This window comes from Phascolarctos cinereus, unplaced genomic scaffold (genome assembly GCF_003287225.1).
Source record: "Phascolarctos cinereus isolate Bilbo 61053 unplaced genomic scaffold, phaCin_HiC Scaffold_2;HRSCAF=192, whole genome shotgun sequence".
Taxonomy (NCBI): Eukaryota; Metazoa; Chordata; class Mammalia; order Diprotodontia; family Phascolarctidae; genus Phascolarctos; species Phascolarctos cinereus.
This window is the reverse complement of record NW_027555625.1, coordinates 212798842-212815737: the sequence shown is the minus strand read 5'-3', so window position 1 is coordinate 212815737 and position 16896 is coordinate 212798842. Positions and strand designations below refer to the sequence as shown.

Sequence of the window (16896 nt, the reverse complement as noted above, 5' to 3'; positions counted from 1 at the left end):
GTTATAGTAATAGAATTTTTTTTGTAATGTTGAGTGGTGGTTTAGCACAATCAATTAATCCACCAGTCAGTCAATAAGCCTTTATGAAGTATCTGCTATGTTTTAGGGACTGCGCTTGGTTTGGTACTAGAACAGTTCAAGATCCAGAATTGTCTTTCAAGCCAGTAGTATTATAGTTATTTTCTATAAACTAAAATGACACATGCTTGATCTACTGACGTAAAGTGATATTCACAAATAAAAGATGATGTATGCCAAGGGTAGGTGTTATGGAACTCATGGAAACTGATTGTTAAATTTTCAATGTGAGCAACAAATACTCCAAATCAGGGCTTGATTTATTATTTATTGATTGTCTAGAGTTATGAAAGCAATGGAGAAAATGGTAATAATGCAGGTTAAATTTAAAAGTGTGTCACATATTTTTTTTTTCTTTCCAAGAAGCAGTTATTAAACATTCACTAGATACCTCTGATACATGCTGACTTTCTGAGGATTCTGAGCAGGACTCAAATGGGAGGGGTAGTATGCATGTATAAGCTTGGTTCTCATTCACAAAGACAGTGTTTTATATCATGTGACCAGAGCAGCTTTGTACTGGAAAACCAGAGCACATGAAAAGGAAATGTTTGGTGTCGGAGAGCAGGGACACAAAAGACTCATATTCAACTTGAAAAATGTTGTTTTGTCAAGGGAAAATCAATGGACAACATGTGGCATCCCTCCTTGAACAGAAATGGGAATTCACGTGTTTTATGTGTCATCTGCATATCTCACATGGCTTTCCATCCTCCTGAAAGTAGTGCCTCTTAGATTAGATTGTCAATACAAGAAGGCCTGGAATTCTGGAAAAAGAACTTGCTTTTTTTGAATTGCTACATTACAAAATACAAAGAATCATTTGATTTGCTGTGCGTCTTTACCTTTTCATAAAGCAAACTAATGACAGCCCCAGAGTGTGAGAGCAGTGTGCAGCACTGGTTACAGTCTTGCCCAAGAATTTCTGTTGGGTGTGTGCTGTATGCTTTCAGACTAAGAGCATCCGTTTCTAATTAAGTTCAGCATGGTTGAAAAGTTACACAGCAGATTTCTTTGGAGAAATAATATCTGGCAGCCCCTTTATGTGACATTAATACCATCTTATTTTCAGAGCCATATATTGCACATATGTAGCTTCTTACACACACCTTTTCTTCTATCGGAGTGTTAGAACTAAAGTTAATGTACTGTCTAAGCTTTGGTCCACCCTCACCTCCCAGGCCCTAGATACTGTGAATACTCTTCTGTATTACCTGTATACCCTGTAATAGCTATAAACCCATCTCACTGGGGGCATCACTTCACTACAGCAAGAATGTTATCATGTGCCTATGATGTCCCAGATACTTTGCTATGCAGTGATTATATAAATACAAAAGTAAAACAGTCTCTGCTCACAGGGAGCTTACCTTCTACAAGGACATTTCTGCATTCATTGATAGCAGGTAAAGAGCTCTGGACCTCGAGTCACAAAAACTTTAGTTCAAATCCATCTTCAGATACTTACTAGCTATGTGACCGGGGCATAATAACACCTACCTTCCAGGGTTGTTGTGAGGATCAAATGAAGATGATATTTGCAAAGTATTTTGCAAATCTTAAAGTGCTATGATATGCTGGCTGTTATTATTGGTATTAATTAGGATGTGCTCTGTTGAAGCATTCTGGGAAATATTGCGTACAGGCCTCTAAAATAAAAGTAGCAGACTCAGAACACAAAAGAAGAGTATCATCTATTAGCCTGTTTTATATTAGCCTGAACTCATGAGGACTGTGCCTGACAGGATTTTATTGTATTTAGCCCCCTTGTAAAAAAAGAAAGCAACTTGGGATCATCAATACATTACCATACTTAATGGGTTGAAAAAAAATCTTGAAAAAAAATCAGCGATTTCCAGCAATAACAATCTACATCTTTAACAGCAGTTCTTATATGGTCCCATGGTCCATGGAAGTTTATAATATAACATGATTGTTAAGCTTTCTGGACCCATAATATGGAAGAGGCCTGGCTTGAGTACCTTCTTTTTCATGCTAGCCTTGCATTAGTGGTACTTTTTAATTAACTGCAAATGTTAAGAAATGAGTCTGTTGATCCATCATCCATTCCTTTATTGGCAACGCAGCAGAATTAACAATGATCTGCAGCTTTGGCTATGTAAAGCTTTTCTGATTTCTCAGAAGTTGCAGAGCACTTCAAAGATTTATCCCACTTACTTCCCTTGAGTGCATGACTAGAATTTCCTCATAGGTTGGGCAAGTTTCTTTCAGGAACATTGAAAATGAAGGAATATGAAGAACAATGTTGGACAGGTTTATTCATTTGATGAACCTATACGGTATTGACTGTAATTGCACAGAGCATTGTGGGCTTTTCTGTTTAGGATACAAAGGTTAATAAGACTGCCCCTTCAGGAGTTTATAATTGGGAAGATGAGATGTGTATGGAGTTCTACAGTTTAAGAGGATATGGATTAAGTGCCACAACAGGAACAAATGAGGCATTGTAGGAGAACGAGGGAATAGAACCAAGTGGAAGAATCTGAAAAACTTCACAGAAGAAGTGACACTGGAGCTGAGCCTGAAGGTCAAACAGAAGAGTAAAGAAAGCAGAAAGACACCATAGGCTTTGGAAAATGCTGGCTATATAAAGGGGAAAGTATGTAGTTCTCTTTGGCTAGATTAGCCTGTGAGATAAGGGAATGAGAGGAGGTAAGCATAGAAAGTTAACTCTCTGTGCTCACTTAGCCATTAGATGTCAAAGGCAGAATTTTCCAGGAGGGAAGTTTAACTTAATACAGAAAACACTAATGAACAATTAAAAGTTTATCAGCAGGTGAGTGACCTGCTCTGTGCTTCAGGAAGATAAATATGATAGTTGAATGTAAGACCAGTTGGGTGCAGGGAGTTACTTGGAGCTGGGCAGATGATTTAAGAGGTTATTGCAACCTTTGGAGTAATAAAGAGTAAATCAGGATAGGCTGTGGTAATGGAAAGGAATGGGTAGGGCTAGAAATGTTTAGGAGGTTGAGCCACTATAATACTGAAGCTGATTGTATATGGGCAGAGTAAGAAGAATTAAGTTTTGAGCAGGTATGATGAGAATGATGGTGTCATTAGCACCACTGTTGAGTTGGGAAGACTTTGTGGTTTGCAGAGGGAAGTGATCAATTCATTTTTGAACATGTTGCGTTTGAGGTGCTGGTGGAACATCCAGGTGGCTATGTCCAGCAGGCAAGAACTCAGGCATGAAGTCCTAGTTAGAGAAATTTGAGAGTTATCTGTATATAATTGAAGTCATAATGAGAAGGGGATGTGAAGGAATTCCAAGTTATAGATGGAAACTGACCTTTATAAAGTGGGAAGTGAGATCATCTGCTGGTCTTGGGGGATGAGGTGAGATGGGTAGATGGTTTAGTTATGGGATGGGGTTTTGTGTATAAATGCTACTATAGAAAATTATATAGAATTAACAGGAAATGAATAAGCAATCTGACACAGACAGAATACACTGGTTCTGGAGTCCAAGGACCTGGGTTCAAATCCTAGCTCTACTGTATAATCTTGAATAAATCACTTAAGTAGGTCCCATCCAGCTGTAGACCTATGAACAGATTATTTAGGCCCAATAGAAGTTAGATAATATGACTGCAATTAGGTAATTTGAGAGGCAACATGTCACAATGCAAAGAGTGTCAGATTTCAAGTCGGGAAAAGAGAGATCTGGCCTCAAGTTAGCCTCTTGACTCCTGGTAGGTATGTGAACATAAGTCAATTAATCTTTCTGATCTTCTGTTTTCTCATCTGTAAAATGTGAAAGATAATACCAATAGTAAATACCTCTCAGGATATTATGAGGTTTCAACAAGGCAATGTATGTAAATTGCTTTATAAACCCTAAAATATCATATAAATGTGAATTATTTCTGTGAATTTTAAAGTGGTCCCATGCAGCATGATTTCATGACTTTTTCTAGCAAATCTCAGCCGTCCCTAAGTGGGAACAAAGCAGACAGACAGTGGCAGTTACTCAGGCTTGTAGATTAGCAAATATGGAACATGGAATGTAGAAGGCTAAGGAGGTGAGAAATTTTAAGGTGGCAATAAACACCAAAAAAAATTGGGTTTGGTTTTTCTGTCCCTACCTAGCCTGAACCCCAGGCTTCCATGTGCTGTCATCAGCATATGCCTTATTGCTTCCTCCCCCATACTTCTTTGTTCTTCAAAAGAGCAAAAGAGTGGGACAGATTCAGGTTACAGATAGGTTAGCTTTCTTTCCCATTAGTCCCTCAGTCTATCAAAGACGATGCTTTGCTGCCCTCTGCCGCTCCTTTGAGAGATTACTTTGACAACTGAAAAAGCAAATCTTTCAACATCAGTGTTAGGCTTTGGTTTTTTTGAGAAGCTCTTGGGGGGTGGGGGGCAGGGAGAGAAGGGATGAAATTGGGAATGTCAACTGTCACCAGCATATTTGGATCACCATGAGTTTATATTTTCAACCTTCAATTCTGGTAAGGCAGTTAAAACACTGGTATCCAATGAAGCAATTTTTGTCGGGGTATTATTATTTAAATTCCAGCTGTTTACCTATAAATGAGTTAAAGTATGTCTGGAAGCACAAAGTAAAACAAGCCTTTTTAAAATCTGCTTTTGATTCCATAAAAAGAAGTATGATGTCATTTCCTCATTCATCAGGATTTTGCAATTCAAACTCTATTGCTTTTATACTTTGGTCCATTGTTGGACAGATGACCTACTGGATTGAGTGCTGACCTTGGAGTCAGGAAGACCTGAGTTTGACTCTTGTCTCAGACATTTATTACAACGAGCAAGCTTTCAGTTGCTCAGCTTTAGCTTTTTCCTCAGTAAAGTGGGGGTAAAAGAGCCCTTATTTCATGGGGTTGGTTGGAGAACTTGATTGGCGAGTACCCTCCCTCTAAATCCTTTGGGTAGTCTTGGCAAGTACTCCAACCATACTTTCCAGCAGCTGCCTACATAAATTGTAATAAAGAATTCCATTGGTTTAATCTTGATTGCTAAATAATACCCATTTCTACCCCCTTTCCCTCCACTGCTACTAACTAATGTCATTTCCAGTGAGGATGGTGGAAGCTGTATCTTTTAACAGTCGATAGTCAGATCCAACTTAGCATTTCTTCCATGTTTACCTTTCTGTCCCACTGTTTTATACCTTATTCTTTGTGTCTCTTTTGTTATAGTTTTACAGATGACTATTTAAAATTGTGGGTGAATCCCATGTAGCATAGTCTTTTTAAGTATTTATCATTTTTCATGTTTATACTGAGAATAGGTTTTCTTTAAATAAGTAAGAAAAAGCTACCTTGTCATTTGGCCTAATGTGTTTGAAACAAACTGTACCCCCAGAAGTGACTTGGAGAATTTTGTAATAGAGTAATGACTTGGAATTTTTTTCTACTTTTAAATCTGACTTTTCCTCTTTCCAGGTTTTTTAAATAGCTTTGAGGAGTTGCAGGCAGAAGAATGTGGCATCCTCAATGGATGTGAAAATGGCCGCTGTGTTAGAGTACAGGAAGGCTACACATGTGACTGCTTTGATGGCTACCACTTAGATATGACCAAGATGACTTGTGTTGGTAAGAATAAGGTGGCACGGTAAAGATGGTTTTCTTCCCTCACTGTTCCCTCTGTGGCCAGATTTTACACAATTAAAAGAAAACAGATTGTTCATCTGGAATGAATTTGGGTTGGTTTAGAAATCGAAACAGATAGTTTATACTTTTCCTATTTGACTTTTGACTACAGATTTAAAGACAAATGATGACTTCTTTAAGTAATTCATTAACATAAGTTAGTGTGGGTATGATCTTTCTTTTGTCACAGAGATTTCAGCATCTTCACGTATCAATAGTTTATTAATTTTGCATGTGAAAAGAGGTATCTATTTCAAAGGATATTTGTGCTAGTAGGGAAAATAGATCTCAAAAAAAAAAGAGAAAGAAATGCCTTAGAAATCTAAATCATTTTTCACAAATAGAACCATCAGGAAACTTGGAGAGTGTTATTCCCATATACCCTATCCATATTTGGGAATAGCTTTAAGATAGTTCCAGTGCTTTCCTTTTTTAACTGCTTCAGGCTCCAGCTTACATGTTACCACTGTCAACTATAGCAGAATATCCAGTAGGACCAAGATATTGGTTATCATTCAACATTTACTCACTTCACATTGGGACAGGTCCACAAGAGTGTGAGATGATTGAAGATGAATCGTCATCCCCCAAGTTACATATGCCTGATTTATGTACATCCTTTAAATATGGAAACCTTCCAGGCCAGATGGCCACAGGAATTCCTTTCTTCTGTATCAAATTCACTTCTCTTTCTCCTTGCTCCACTACTACTGCTACTTTGTACCTCTCTTACATCCATTTATCCCAATCAATCAACAAACATTTATTAAATACCTACTGTGCTCAAGCACTATTCTAAACACTCCTGAAGGAAAAAAAATAGTATTAGTAAGGTACTCTGAGTTTGTAGGTTCAGATCTGCCAGAAACAATTTTATTTAAATTATCATGGATATTTATGCAAGTCATTTCCAGCTTAGAGATAGAGATGTGATGTCCATGGCATAATCTCCCATGCCTTTCAACATGACTCACCCCAAGAAGATTTCAGGTAACAGTTATAGGAATATTGAACCAGAAAAAGATATCTTAAAATATCGTACAGGTTAACATTCCAAAATTGAGCAACCTAGTCACTATCCCATCCCTCCTGGACCACTCTCATCCTAGAGTTAAACAAATGGACTTCCTCCCACACACTTCAAGTGGGCAATTGGAGAGGAGACTGCTTTCAGATGGGCCAATAACCATATCACTTCAGGACTCAGGAAGGAAATGATGTAAATAAGAGAAGATTTATTCTTTGTAAAAAGAATATCCATATCCCAAGAAAAGCCTTTGTTCAAAGTGCTTTTTCTAGGCATTTTAGAAAATGATTTAGAGGAAAATGTTATTTCTTACTGTTTCTGAAGAAACTAATGTTATGGATAAAAAGACAAAAGTGAAACAGTCCCTGCTCTTCAAAAAGCTTACATTCTAATAGGGACAAATGTTCTATAGTATAGATGCTATACATATATAATCACATTCAGAATATGTAAAATGAACACACAGTAGTTTTGTGAGGTAGTGTAGCAGGGACATTAGAATAGGCTTCACATTTGAACTCAGTTTTGAAAGAAACCAAGGATTCTAAGAAGTGGAGATGAGGAGGGAGTGTCCCAGGAGCAGTCCATGGGTGGGTTGGGGAGTAGCACTAATGGTGCTAAGGGAGGTAGGGGGAGTTAAATTAGGACATTCTTCCTTCCTCTTTACCTCATCTGTGACTCCTTTCCCCAGCCCTAGTGCTCTTCTTGTGACAGCCTGATTATAGCCTTTTTTGGTAAGGACCAATTAGTGAATCTGACAAAGTCTATAAAGAAAATGAATCTCATTATTCCATTTCTTGCCCCCTTCCCTATACCCTCCCAACTTAGAGATTCATAAGAACATTAGCATTAAAAGAGACCCAAGAGAGTTGAAGGGATAGACCTAGCAACTACCCAGGGATACTGCTTCTTCCACAACATAAAATGCTTATCACAGAATGGAACTTTCATTGTTTGTGTCCTTTGCATACCTGTGTCTAAGACAACAGAGGCCCCACCACTTGTGTCTTCAAGTATCTGAAGTATTTGAAGAACTGTCTTGTAGAAGAGAAATTAGACTTGTTCTGTTTTGCCCACAGTGTAGAACTAGGAACAAGAATGGAATTTCAAAAAAAGCAGATTTAGGCCTGGTGTCAGGGTTAGGGGAGGGAGATTTTTTTTTAATGGTTAAAGCTATCCATAAGTAGAATGGGCTGCTTGAAGAAAGAGTGGAGCCTTCTTTTCAAACAGAGGCTAGATGACCACTTGTCAGGTATTTTGTATGGGTATTCCTTCTCACATAGGGGTTGTATTAGATGTGCACTGAAGTTCCTTCAGCTGAAATTCTTTGATTCTCTAATGACTTGAAGCTGAAGGCTTAAATCCAGCTATGTTTTAGGAGCTGAAAAAAACCTAGATCAGGGTGGAGAATGATATTTTTGTAGGGCCTCAAATTAGAATCATAAATTCATTTTCTCATAGGAACAGTTGCCTATGATGAAGAGGCTGTATAGTATGATTTCTATGATACTGTATTAAAAATACATTATGGCTTACATTCTCCATGAAAAGTCCCACTCTGATGCCTTTTCTACTCTGGTTCTGAACCTGAGTTCTCAAATGCTGTGCCAACAGGACATGAGCTGTAGTGTGTTCTAAAAGGTGCTGAACCTGTAGGCAACACCCCAGGTGAGTTGCATCCATTATTCAAGAACTTAGTCTTGTCCACGTTGGCCTTGAAGTGTTTAGTTTTTTAGCCACGATGACACCTGAAAAATATGCTTCAATAATTCAATGTATCCATAACTCCCTCCCATCGTAGAGCATAACCTATCTATGTCTCCTCAATGTGTGTGATTCCTCCCTAGGTCCTTCTAAATAATCTCCATGAAAGATTTACCCAGCATCCTAGAAAGCCTTCCTCTCAACTCTTTAACTTGTCATGGTGCCCATTGGAGCATTCAGCCTGCCTGTCTGCCTTCCTTTGTTCTCTATATATGGAGTATCATGTGTTATTTCTCACACATGACTCCTCTATCTCCTAACTCCAGCCATTGTCCCTGACTCTCCCCCAGGTTTGGAATTCTCTTCTTCCTCATTTCTGCCTTATAGCCTCCCCAGCTTCCTTCAAGTCCCAGCTAAAATATGAAACCTTTCTTAATTCACCCTTAAAGCCAATGCCTTCTTACAAAGGTCATCTCCAATTTATCACATATGTGTGTGTGTATTACATGTAGTTATTTGCATGTTGTCTCCCCCATTAAACTGCTCTTTGAGAGCAGGTTCTTTTTTTTTTCTTTTTTGCCTTTCCTTATATCCCTAGTGCTGAGCACAGTGCCTGGCATATAGTATATAGTAGGTGCTTAATAAATTCTAGTTGACTTGACCAGGCCACTCACCCCTTTTTCTAATTACACATTTCCTAGCTGATACCTTTTATGACATTCTTTTATTGAAAGTTCTTCAGAAAAGGAGACTGTAGAACCTCACTCAGGAAATGGCTGCTATAGTATCTAGAAAAACTTCCATTACTATGCATATATGATCCCTTCTGACAATTGAAGGAGTCACACATACTGCATAGACAAAAGGAGGCCTTAGAAAGTTAAGAAATAGGGTAAGGGTCCAGGGTAAGACTAGATGCCATAAAAAGCTTGATTAAATTGTCATTTAAATAGTATATTTAAAATATATTTTCTTTCTGTCTATATTCCCACTTTTTGGGGGTTCAAACCTGTAAATTCAATGGCAAAAGGAATCCTCAGAATGGGCACTCCTTCCACAGATGCAGAGCAGCAATTCATCTGTAACAAATAACCATAAAGAGTTGCTTCAGGCACCGTGAGGATAAGTGACTTGCCCTTAGTGACTCGCTTAGCTAGTAGGTGTCAGAGGTAGGATTTGAACCAAGGTCTTACAGACACAAACTGTGTCACACTGCCTCTCTTTCCTCTTCTTATTGATTTAAGTATAAAGGTGGATTTATATGCATGTTCTGATGTTTTATTACAGATGTAAATGAGTGTGATGAACTGAACAACCGGATGTCCCTCTGCAAAAATGCCAAGTGCATTAACACAGAAGGTTCATATAAATGTTTGTGTCTGCCTGGCTATATTCCTTCAGATAAGCCCAACTACTGCACACCACTGAATCCAGAAAAAGACAGTGATCTGGAGTAGAGAAGAATCATCAGAACTCAAGCCCATATACTCTGCACTGTATAAAGAAAAAGAAGTGTATTATACTTGAGACATTGCACCTGCTCTAGAAGGCTGAAAGTGTGGAAAACAAAAATGAGTTGTTATTCATTTAGATGTAACGGCAAGATTAATAGCTACCAGCTTGCCTAAAGTGGCAGACCAAATGGACATTTCTCTGTGTGGAAGAAAAGCAAATATATATAGTCTGTTCATATGTAAAATTCAGTGGAAAATAGGCAGAACAATGCTGTTATTTTTAACAGAAAGGAGATTGTTTTGTTTTTGAAAACTGTTGCTTGATTAAATTTGACATTTAAATAGTGGTGGAAATATTTTATATTACTTCTGCATTTTTATCGTGCAGTTTCTTGGCTACTGTTTTTCTTCAGATTTTTTTTTACCTAAAGTGCAAATTCTTTGATAAACTATTGTTAAGCCATTTTATAAGTACTGTTAATAGGGTTATGCTACTTCTGGTCTGAAATATTGGTCAGTGACTTTTTAAATGCTTATTGTCTGTCCTGTGGAGCAGACACTGTTATTTTTTTTGTTTCAAACTTTTTATACATCTTGGAGAAAAACCCTTTATATTCATGTTGTAATCTGTCTGCTTTTTTTACCGCACAGAAAAATCTGTGCACCCTCTTGGTCAAGCTGCTAGCAGACACCAGTTGGATACATTTGTACATTGAAATGGAAGAACTCAAAAGTTCATGTCTGTATTGTAATGTTTAAGCTGAACACAGAAAAATTCTTATGATTTACCCCTAACATACTAAGACTGTATATTAAAACAGTAAAATAAATCACATTTTTTTAGAAAAGAAAATATTGAGCGAGTGGCATTTTTAAAAATGTTTTCACTTGAGATGTTTTTGTTCCTTTCATTTTTTAAAGTTTGAAAAAGTTCGCTGACCAGGTATGATGTCAGATATCTAAAATCCCCACTACTGGGGAAGCTGAGGCCAGTGAATTCCTTGAGCTTGGGAGTTCTGAGCTACAGTGAACTCAGCCAATTAGCAGCCTACACCAAATTAAGCACCAATATGGAAAGCCCCCTGGAGGGGTGGGGCAGAACCAGACTATGGAAGGAGGTGCAAACCAGCCCAGGTCAGAAATCTGGAGTGTGTCAAAACTCCTGGTTTAATCAGTAGTGGGACAACACCTGTGAGTGGCTGGTGCAGTCACCTACATGAGAAAGCAAGACCCAATCTCCAAAAATAAATATAAAAAATATATAAATATTAAAGTATACATATTAGTTTGATACTTATAATAATCTAATTTTCCTTTGAAACACTTCACAATTGGTGCTGTGCAGAGTGCTGGACTTAGGGTCAGAAGTTCTAGATCTGAGTTCTGACTCTCCTGCTTACTACCAGTAAGACCTTGAGCAAGTCACTTAAGTTCTCCTGGCCTCAGTTTCCTCATCTATAAAATTTGGGAGGGCTAGAGACCTCTCACTCACTTCAAATTTAACTCTTAAGTATTACTACAAATTATTCAGGGGAGGGTGGAATTAAACACACACACACACACATACTCCAAATGCATTACTACTTGCCTATTAGGCACCCTTAGTAATGCAATTTATAATAACAAAATCTGTATTTTCAATCTAATTTATTTCAGGATTTAATTTTTGTTTTCTCCAAACAAAAAAAAATCCTGAAAAGTAAACATATTTAAATAATACTGAAACATGCATTGAAAAATATGCAATTGTAGATAGAAATTGCTGTTTTGAGGTCTACATTTTGTTAAACATTATAGAGCCTACATTGAGGGAAAAGGGTATTTTTGTAGTTTCTATAACATGACCCAGATATTCTGTGCTTTTAAAAAAAAAGAAAGAGATTTCTTGAAACACAGTTAATGTTGTAGGACTTTAATGCTCTGCTGGTCACCCACCAAGTTTGGGTTGCTGCGGTGATGGCCATGATCCAGCACGGCCTGGCGGTGATGAGATGTTAGCACTGCTTTACCTCTCACCTCAGTCAGCCTCAGAACTTCTAAGAAAATGAGCCTTAGCTGAGGATTGATGGCTGTGAGTGGAACAGCTACATTTGGTCATTAAGGAACCCATAAGATATAGCACTGTGCTCAAGAAACAACAAAGGAAAAGAAAGACAGCTGCAATTTCTTTGTAGAAAAAGGAGGATGTATTCTATGTATCAGGTGTAAGAAATATAAGGGCTATGGCTTTAGCAGTAAGAAACTAGGTAACAGAATCCCCTACCTCCAACAGGTTGCACATTTATTGCTCTCTTGCTGTACCTTATCTCTTCCCTTGGAGGCCTGATGGCAGCTAAGCTAAACCTTCCTAAAAAATAAGCCCTGAGCCATTCTTGGTCCTCTGTTAGTTAACAGGCAGAGGAGGAAAGAAACTTTCAGTCTTAGAAATACTTGGTTTAGGGGCAGCTAGGTGGTGCAGTAGATAGAGCACTGGCCCTGGAATCAGGAGGACCTGAGTTCAAATCTGGCCTCAGACCGAACACTTTACACTTACTAGCTGTGTGACCCTGGGCAAGTCACTTAACCTCAATTGCCTAAAAAAAAAACACAAAGAAATACTTGGTTTATTTAAGAATACAAAAAACTGTTTAATAAGTGTATAAAATATTTTGCATCTGGTGTTCAGATTTTTAATTATTTTTTAATAACCTCACAGTAGTGGAAAGTACTAAATAGTAGTGTAATAATCTTCCTCAGCTCAGTCTCCCTGAGATCCTTTGCCTTCTCTTCTTTCCATGGAAATGGTTCCTATGCCTTCTAAACACTTATCCGCTTAATGGGAATTTTCAGAAAAGCACCAATTTTTTAAAAAAAATTTAAAAATAGCACAAATAGTGTTTTAATTGCCTTTTTAATAAGTCTGAGCATCACTTACAAATATTACACGCAGTCTTCTGGTTTGGATCAGTTGGGTTCCAGCTCACTATTGATTTTATATATTTGAAATCAGATGCATAACTTAGAATAATCCCTCATCAAGAATCCAGTGAATTCTTAAATACACAAATATATCAAAAATGCGATGGATGACTCCAGGATTCCTATTTCTCTGAGCAGAATTCAAACCTGAAATGAATTATCACTGAAACTGGAAAGCTGATTTTTAATATTCAGAAGAGCCTTGTTATTTAAACATTAGTACTTCAGGCAGCAAAGCAATTTAACTTCCCTTGTTCAGAAGTATATCTGCGAGATTACTAAATAGAATGGAATTCTCTCATTTAATTACAATGGCTCCATATTAATAAAAACAGCAAACCCATGCAGAATAAAACTGAAGTCCACTGAGGGCAGTAGGTCGAGTTCAGTTATACATAGGACAAGAGCATGTTTATTATTTACTGAAGACCAACCATAACTGACAGTTTCAAGACTAGCTCTAAAGAAATCTGATCTTGAGCAAATCTCTTGATAAATTTGACTTTGACTTTCAAATACCAGTGTTTATAAGTGGCTGTCCCAGTAACACTACGTATTGGCACTCAATCACCACAGAAAAGGATTGATTATCATAAGGGAGACATGATGATGTAGTAAAGGGATAGCTTAGGTTAGGAGTTAAAAGACCTTGGGTGCAAGGCTTTCCTTCTCCACTGACTTGCTGTGTGGCTTTCTTAAAAAGTCACTTCCTCAACAACAAAAAACAAACAAAAAAGTCACTTCCTCAGGGGCGGGTAGGTGGCACAGTGGTAGAGTTTCAGCCATGGAGTCAGGAGGACCCGAGTTGAAATCCGGCCTCAGAAACATAACACTTACTAGCTATGTGACCCTGGGCAAGTCACTTAACCCCATTGCTCAACCCCGCCTCTCCCCCCAAAAAGTCACTTTCTGTCTCTAAGCCTTAGGTGCCTCATCTGTAAAATAAAGAGTTTGAACTGGGTGATCTCTGAAGCTGCTTCAGTCTTTTAACATCCCATCAGTGTCATTGGTCTTGGATTTCAAAGAGCAGAGACGTTTGATAACTGGAGTTTGTTAGCATACTCCCTCATACAAAAGGGGTATAAGGCTGTGAACCCCACCTCACTGCCACCCTGGGTCGCTGCTTTAGCCTGGTTTGGTGAAATTCATAGGCCTATGTGCAATACAGATGACTGGTTCTGTCTACAGTAGGTCGATTCTGGATGTCCAGAGAAGTGCTGATATGTACTGAGGTAAACTAAGGTTACTAGAAGCACGTATTGCAAATGCATCCATCTTTGGTAAGAAGCCCTCAGGTATCTCTGAATCTGCAACTGAAAACAGAGGTTGGCAGAATTATTTCCTTTGGTCAGAGACCTACCTTTAAGAGATATTCATCATTCTCCTTGTGGGCTCTAGCTACTAATCTCTCCACTTGTAGGTTAAGGGAGTGTAGGGTGCAGAGAATTGATCCAACCAGCCTACATTCAGTCTATAATATAAACTAGCGAAAAAGAGTATAAGTGGCAATCCTAGCTTAAAAATGGGGATGGGAGGAGGTGAAGAAGAACATTAAAAAAAAATCTTTTTACCTCCTGGCTCGACCACAAGCTACTGTTCAGAAAGAGGAAACCACTCTCTGGTGAGGTATGAGACTCCACAGTGGCTGAGGTCAAGGACATTTTTAAGGGATAAGCAGCTTCCAGCCACAGTTTGAGAGCCTCACAGTCTTCACTGGAACACACATTCCCTAAGTGTATTTCATCAGTCAAAAAGGGCAGGATCCTGACCACAGGAGGTAGAACAGACTTGTTCCATCACTTTTGTGGCCTTGAGGATTTAGGGGGAAAAAAAAGGTGGGGGTGGGGAATGAATTCGGTAAGTGTAGTTGGGTTGGGTGTCTGCTTGTGGGTTTGACCAGAAGCCACCACAGGTTCAACTTGGCCCAGACCATTTTTCATACTTTCATGGCAGACTGCTCAGGAATCTGAATTTGTCTGGAGGAAATCCCCTGAGGTCAGACGGGCAGCAGTGGTTTCATTTTTCCTGATTTACAACTGACAGCAGGACTGCAGAGGCATCTTGCTACCATCCACTGCCTGCCTGTTAATAGTGTGCATGTTAACCTGGTCACAGTTAACGAACAAGCATTAATTATTTACTATGTATGTACCAGGCACCCTCAGTAATATTACCAGCTGCTTCTTCCCTGGATCCTCAGTTTTTGTCTCTATGGTGTGTGCACGGCCTACCCAATTCTTGCTCAATTACTTGGGATTTGACATACTGCCAGGACTCTTTCATAGGAGAGTCAGAAAGAAGCAGAAAACTCCAGCCCATTCTTCCTCTCTTAACCAGATTCCACTGTTTCTTCAGCAGCCTTCATTTTAGACAATAAAGGGTTTGTTGTGGGCACAAGGCTTAGGAAATAGTGCAGAGCTGAGGATCAGGAGACAGATGCTAGGCTTCGCCTGGCAGCTAGCCGTTACCTTAATGGACAAGTACTAAGTACCTACTATGTATCAGATGCTATGCTAGGCCCTGCAGATGCAAGTTGTTGTTCAGTCATTTTTTTTTCTTCTTGACCCCATTTGGAGTTTTCTTGGCAAAGATACTGGGGTGGTTTGCCATTTTCTTCTCCACTTCATTTTACAGATGAGGAAACTGAGGCAAACAGGGTTAAAATACTTGCCCAGGGTCACACAGCTAGGAAAGTATCTGAGGCTTCAGTTTGAACTCAGGAATTCTTCTGACTCCAGACCTGGCTTTCTATCCACTGTGCCGCCTAGCTGCCCTAGAAGGTACAAAAACAAAAAGTGAAATAAGTAGTAATTTGCCAAGGCATTTATGTTTGAATGAGAGAGAAATACATATGTAAATATCAAGCAGATACAGATATATACAAAGTAGTTAAATACAAGGTAGTTTGGGAAGGTGGGCACTAGCAATTAGGAGATCAAGAAAGACTTCAACATTTTTAGGAAGAACTGAATTCAAATAATGAAGTGTGCCAGTGTGAGAGTTGGAGTGCTGAATTGGGGTGGGGGTGGGTGGGATATCTCATAGCATAGCCCCAGCGTCTAACATAATGTCTCGCACAAAGTAAGTATTTAATAAATGCTTGTTGATTCATTGATTGCATATATATGTATGTATATGTATATACATATAACTTTCTAAAACAAATCATTTTATCAAATCAGCAATAATAATGGCAGCCGATTTTCCACAGGGACACATCATATTACTGATGGAATTTCCAAATATTCAAAGCATATGTTTAAGCAACAAATTCTTATAATAATTTTTTTATTTCAGTCAAAAGTAAGTTATGGTATGGAATATACTTCCAAGACTCAAAAAATACTGACAAACTCCAATAAATCTGTTATCTCATCAGTGTAGCTATTCCTTCCAATGATTTAATTTGCTTCCCAACTATGGCTACTCAATGCATAAGGCTCTCGACTATGCCCTGTCATAATTTCACCACCTGGGGCCAACCTAGCTTCCTGGATGGAGAACCTTCTTGTATTCTTCACATTGTGTGGCTGCCACAAGAGAGCTCCTAGGCTATCAGTGGTTGTCCCTTGTTCTTGCTGTAGAACTAGTTCTTGTAGGTTTGTTTTTTTGATTTCTTATCAAACATTTCTCTGATAGTATCCTTTGCATAGCCTTTCCTATGTAATTCCTTGACTGTCATGTGTTTTAGACATCTCAGGCCCAGTGTGGTATTGTGCCATGTGATAGAAGCAGATTAAAATGTAATTGGGAAATATTTAACAAAATAAATAAAAATACAATAAGTCATAGATGATACTACATTTTAAAATTAAGTCAGTATGCAACCAATAGGATTCTTTATATATGAATTAGTGACCCTCTCTTTGAGTTTGTCACCAGTGGTACAGAGGTTAGAGCATAGGATGTGAAAGCAGCAAGACCTGGGGTCACATCCTACATCAGATCCTTCCTGGCTGTGTGACCCTGGGCAAGTCGCAGCTTCTCTAGTCCTCAGTTTACTCACCAGCAAAATAGAGGGCTTAGACTCCATGAGGCCCCT

The 16896-nt window shown here is 38.5% G+C and overlaps 1 protein-coding gene across 4 annotated transcripts in view; it reads left to right on the top strand.

The window, feature by feature from the left end:
• Positions 1–10749, top strand: part of LTBP1 (latent transforming growth factor beta binding protein 1) — a 467907-nt gene extending 457158 nt beyond the window's left edge. For all 4 annotated transcript variants that reach the window (XM_020972349.2, XM_020972347.2, XM_020972348.2 and 1 more), the window contains 2 exons: positions 5505–5654; positions 9730–10749. In XM_020972349.2, coding sequence (XP_020828008.1) covers positions 5505–5654; positions 9730–9899 — 320 coding nt within the window. In that variant the 3' untranslated portion in view covers positions 9900–10749. The remainder of the gene's footprint in view (positions 1–5504; positions 5655–9729) is intronic.
• The last annotated feature ends 6147 nt before the right edge of the window (positions 10750–16896 follow it).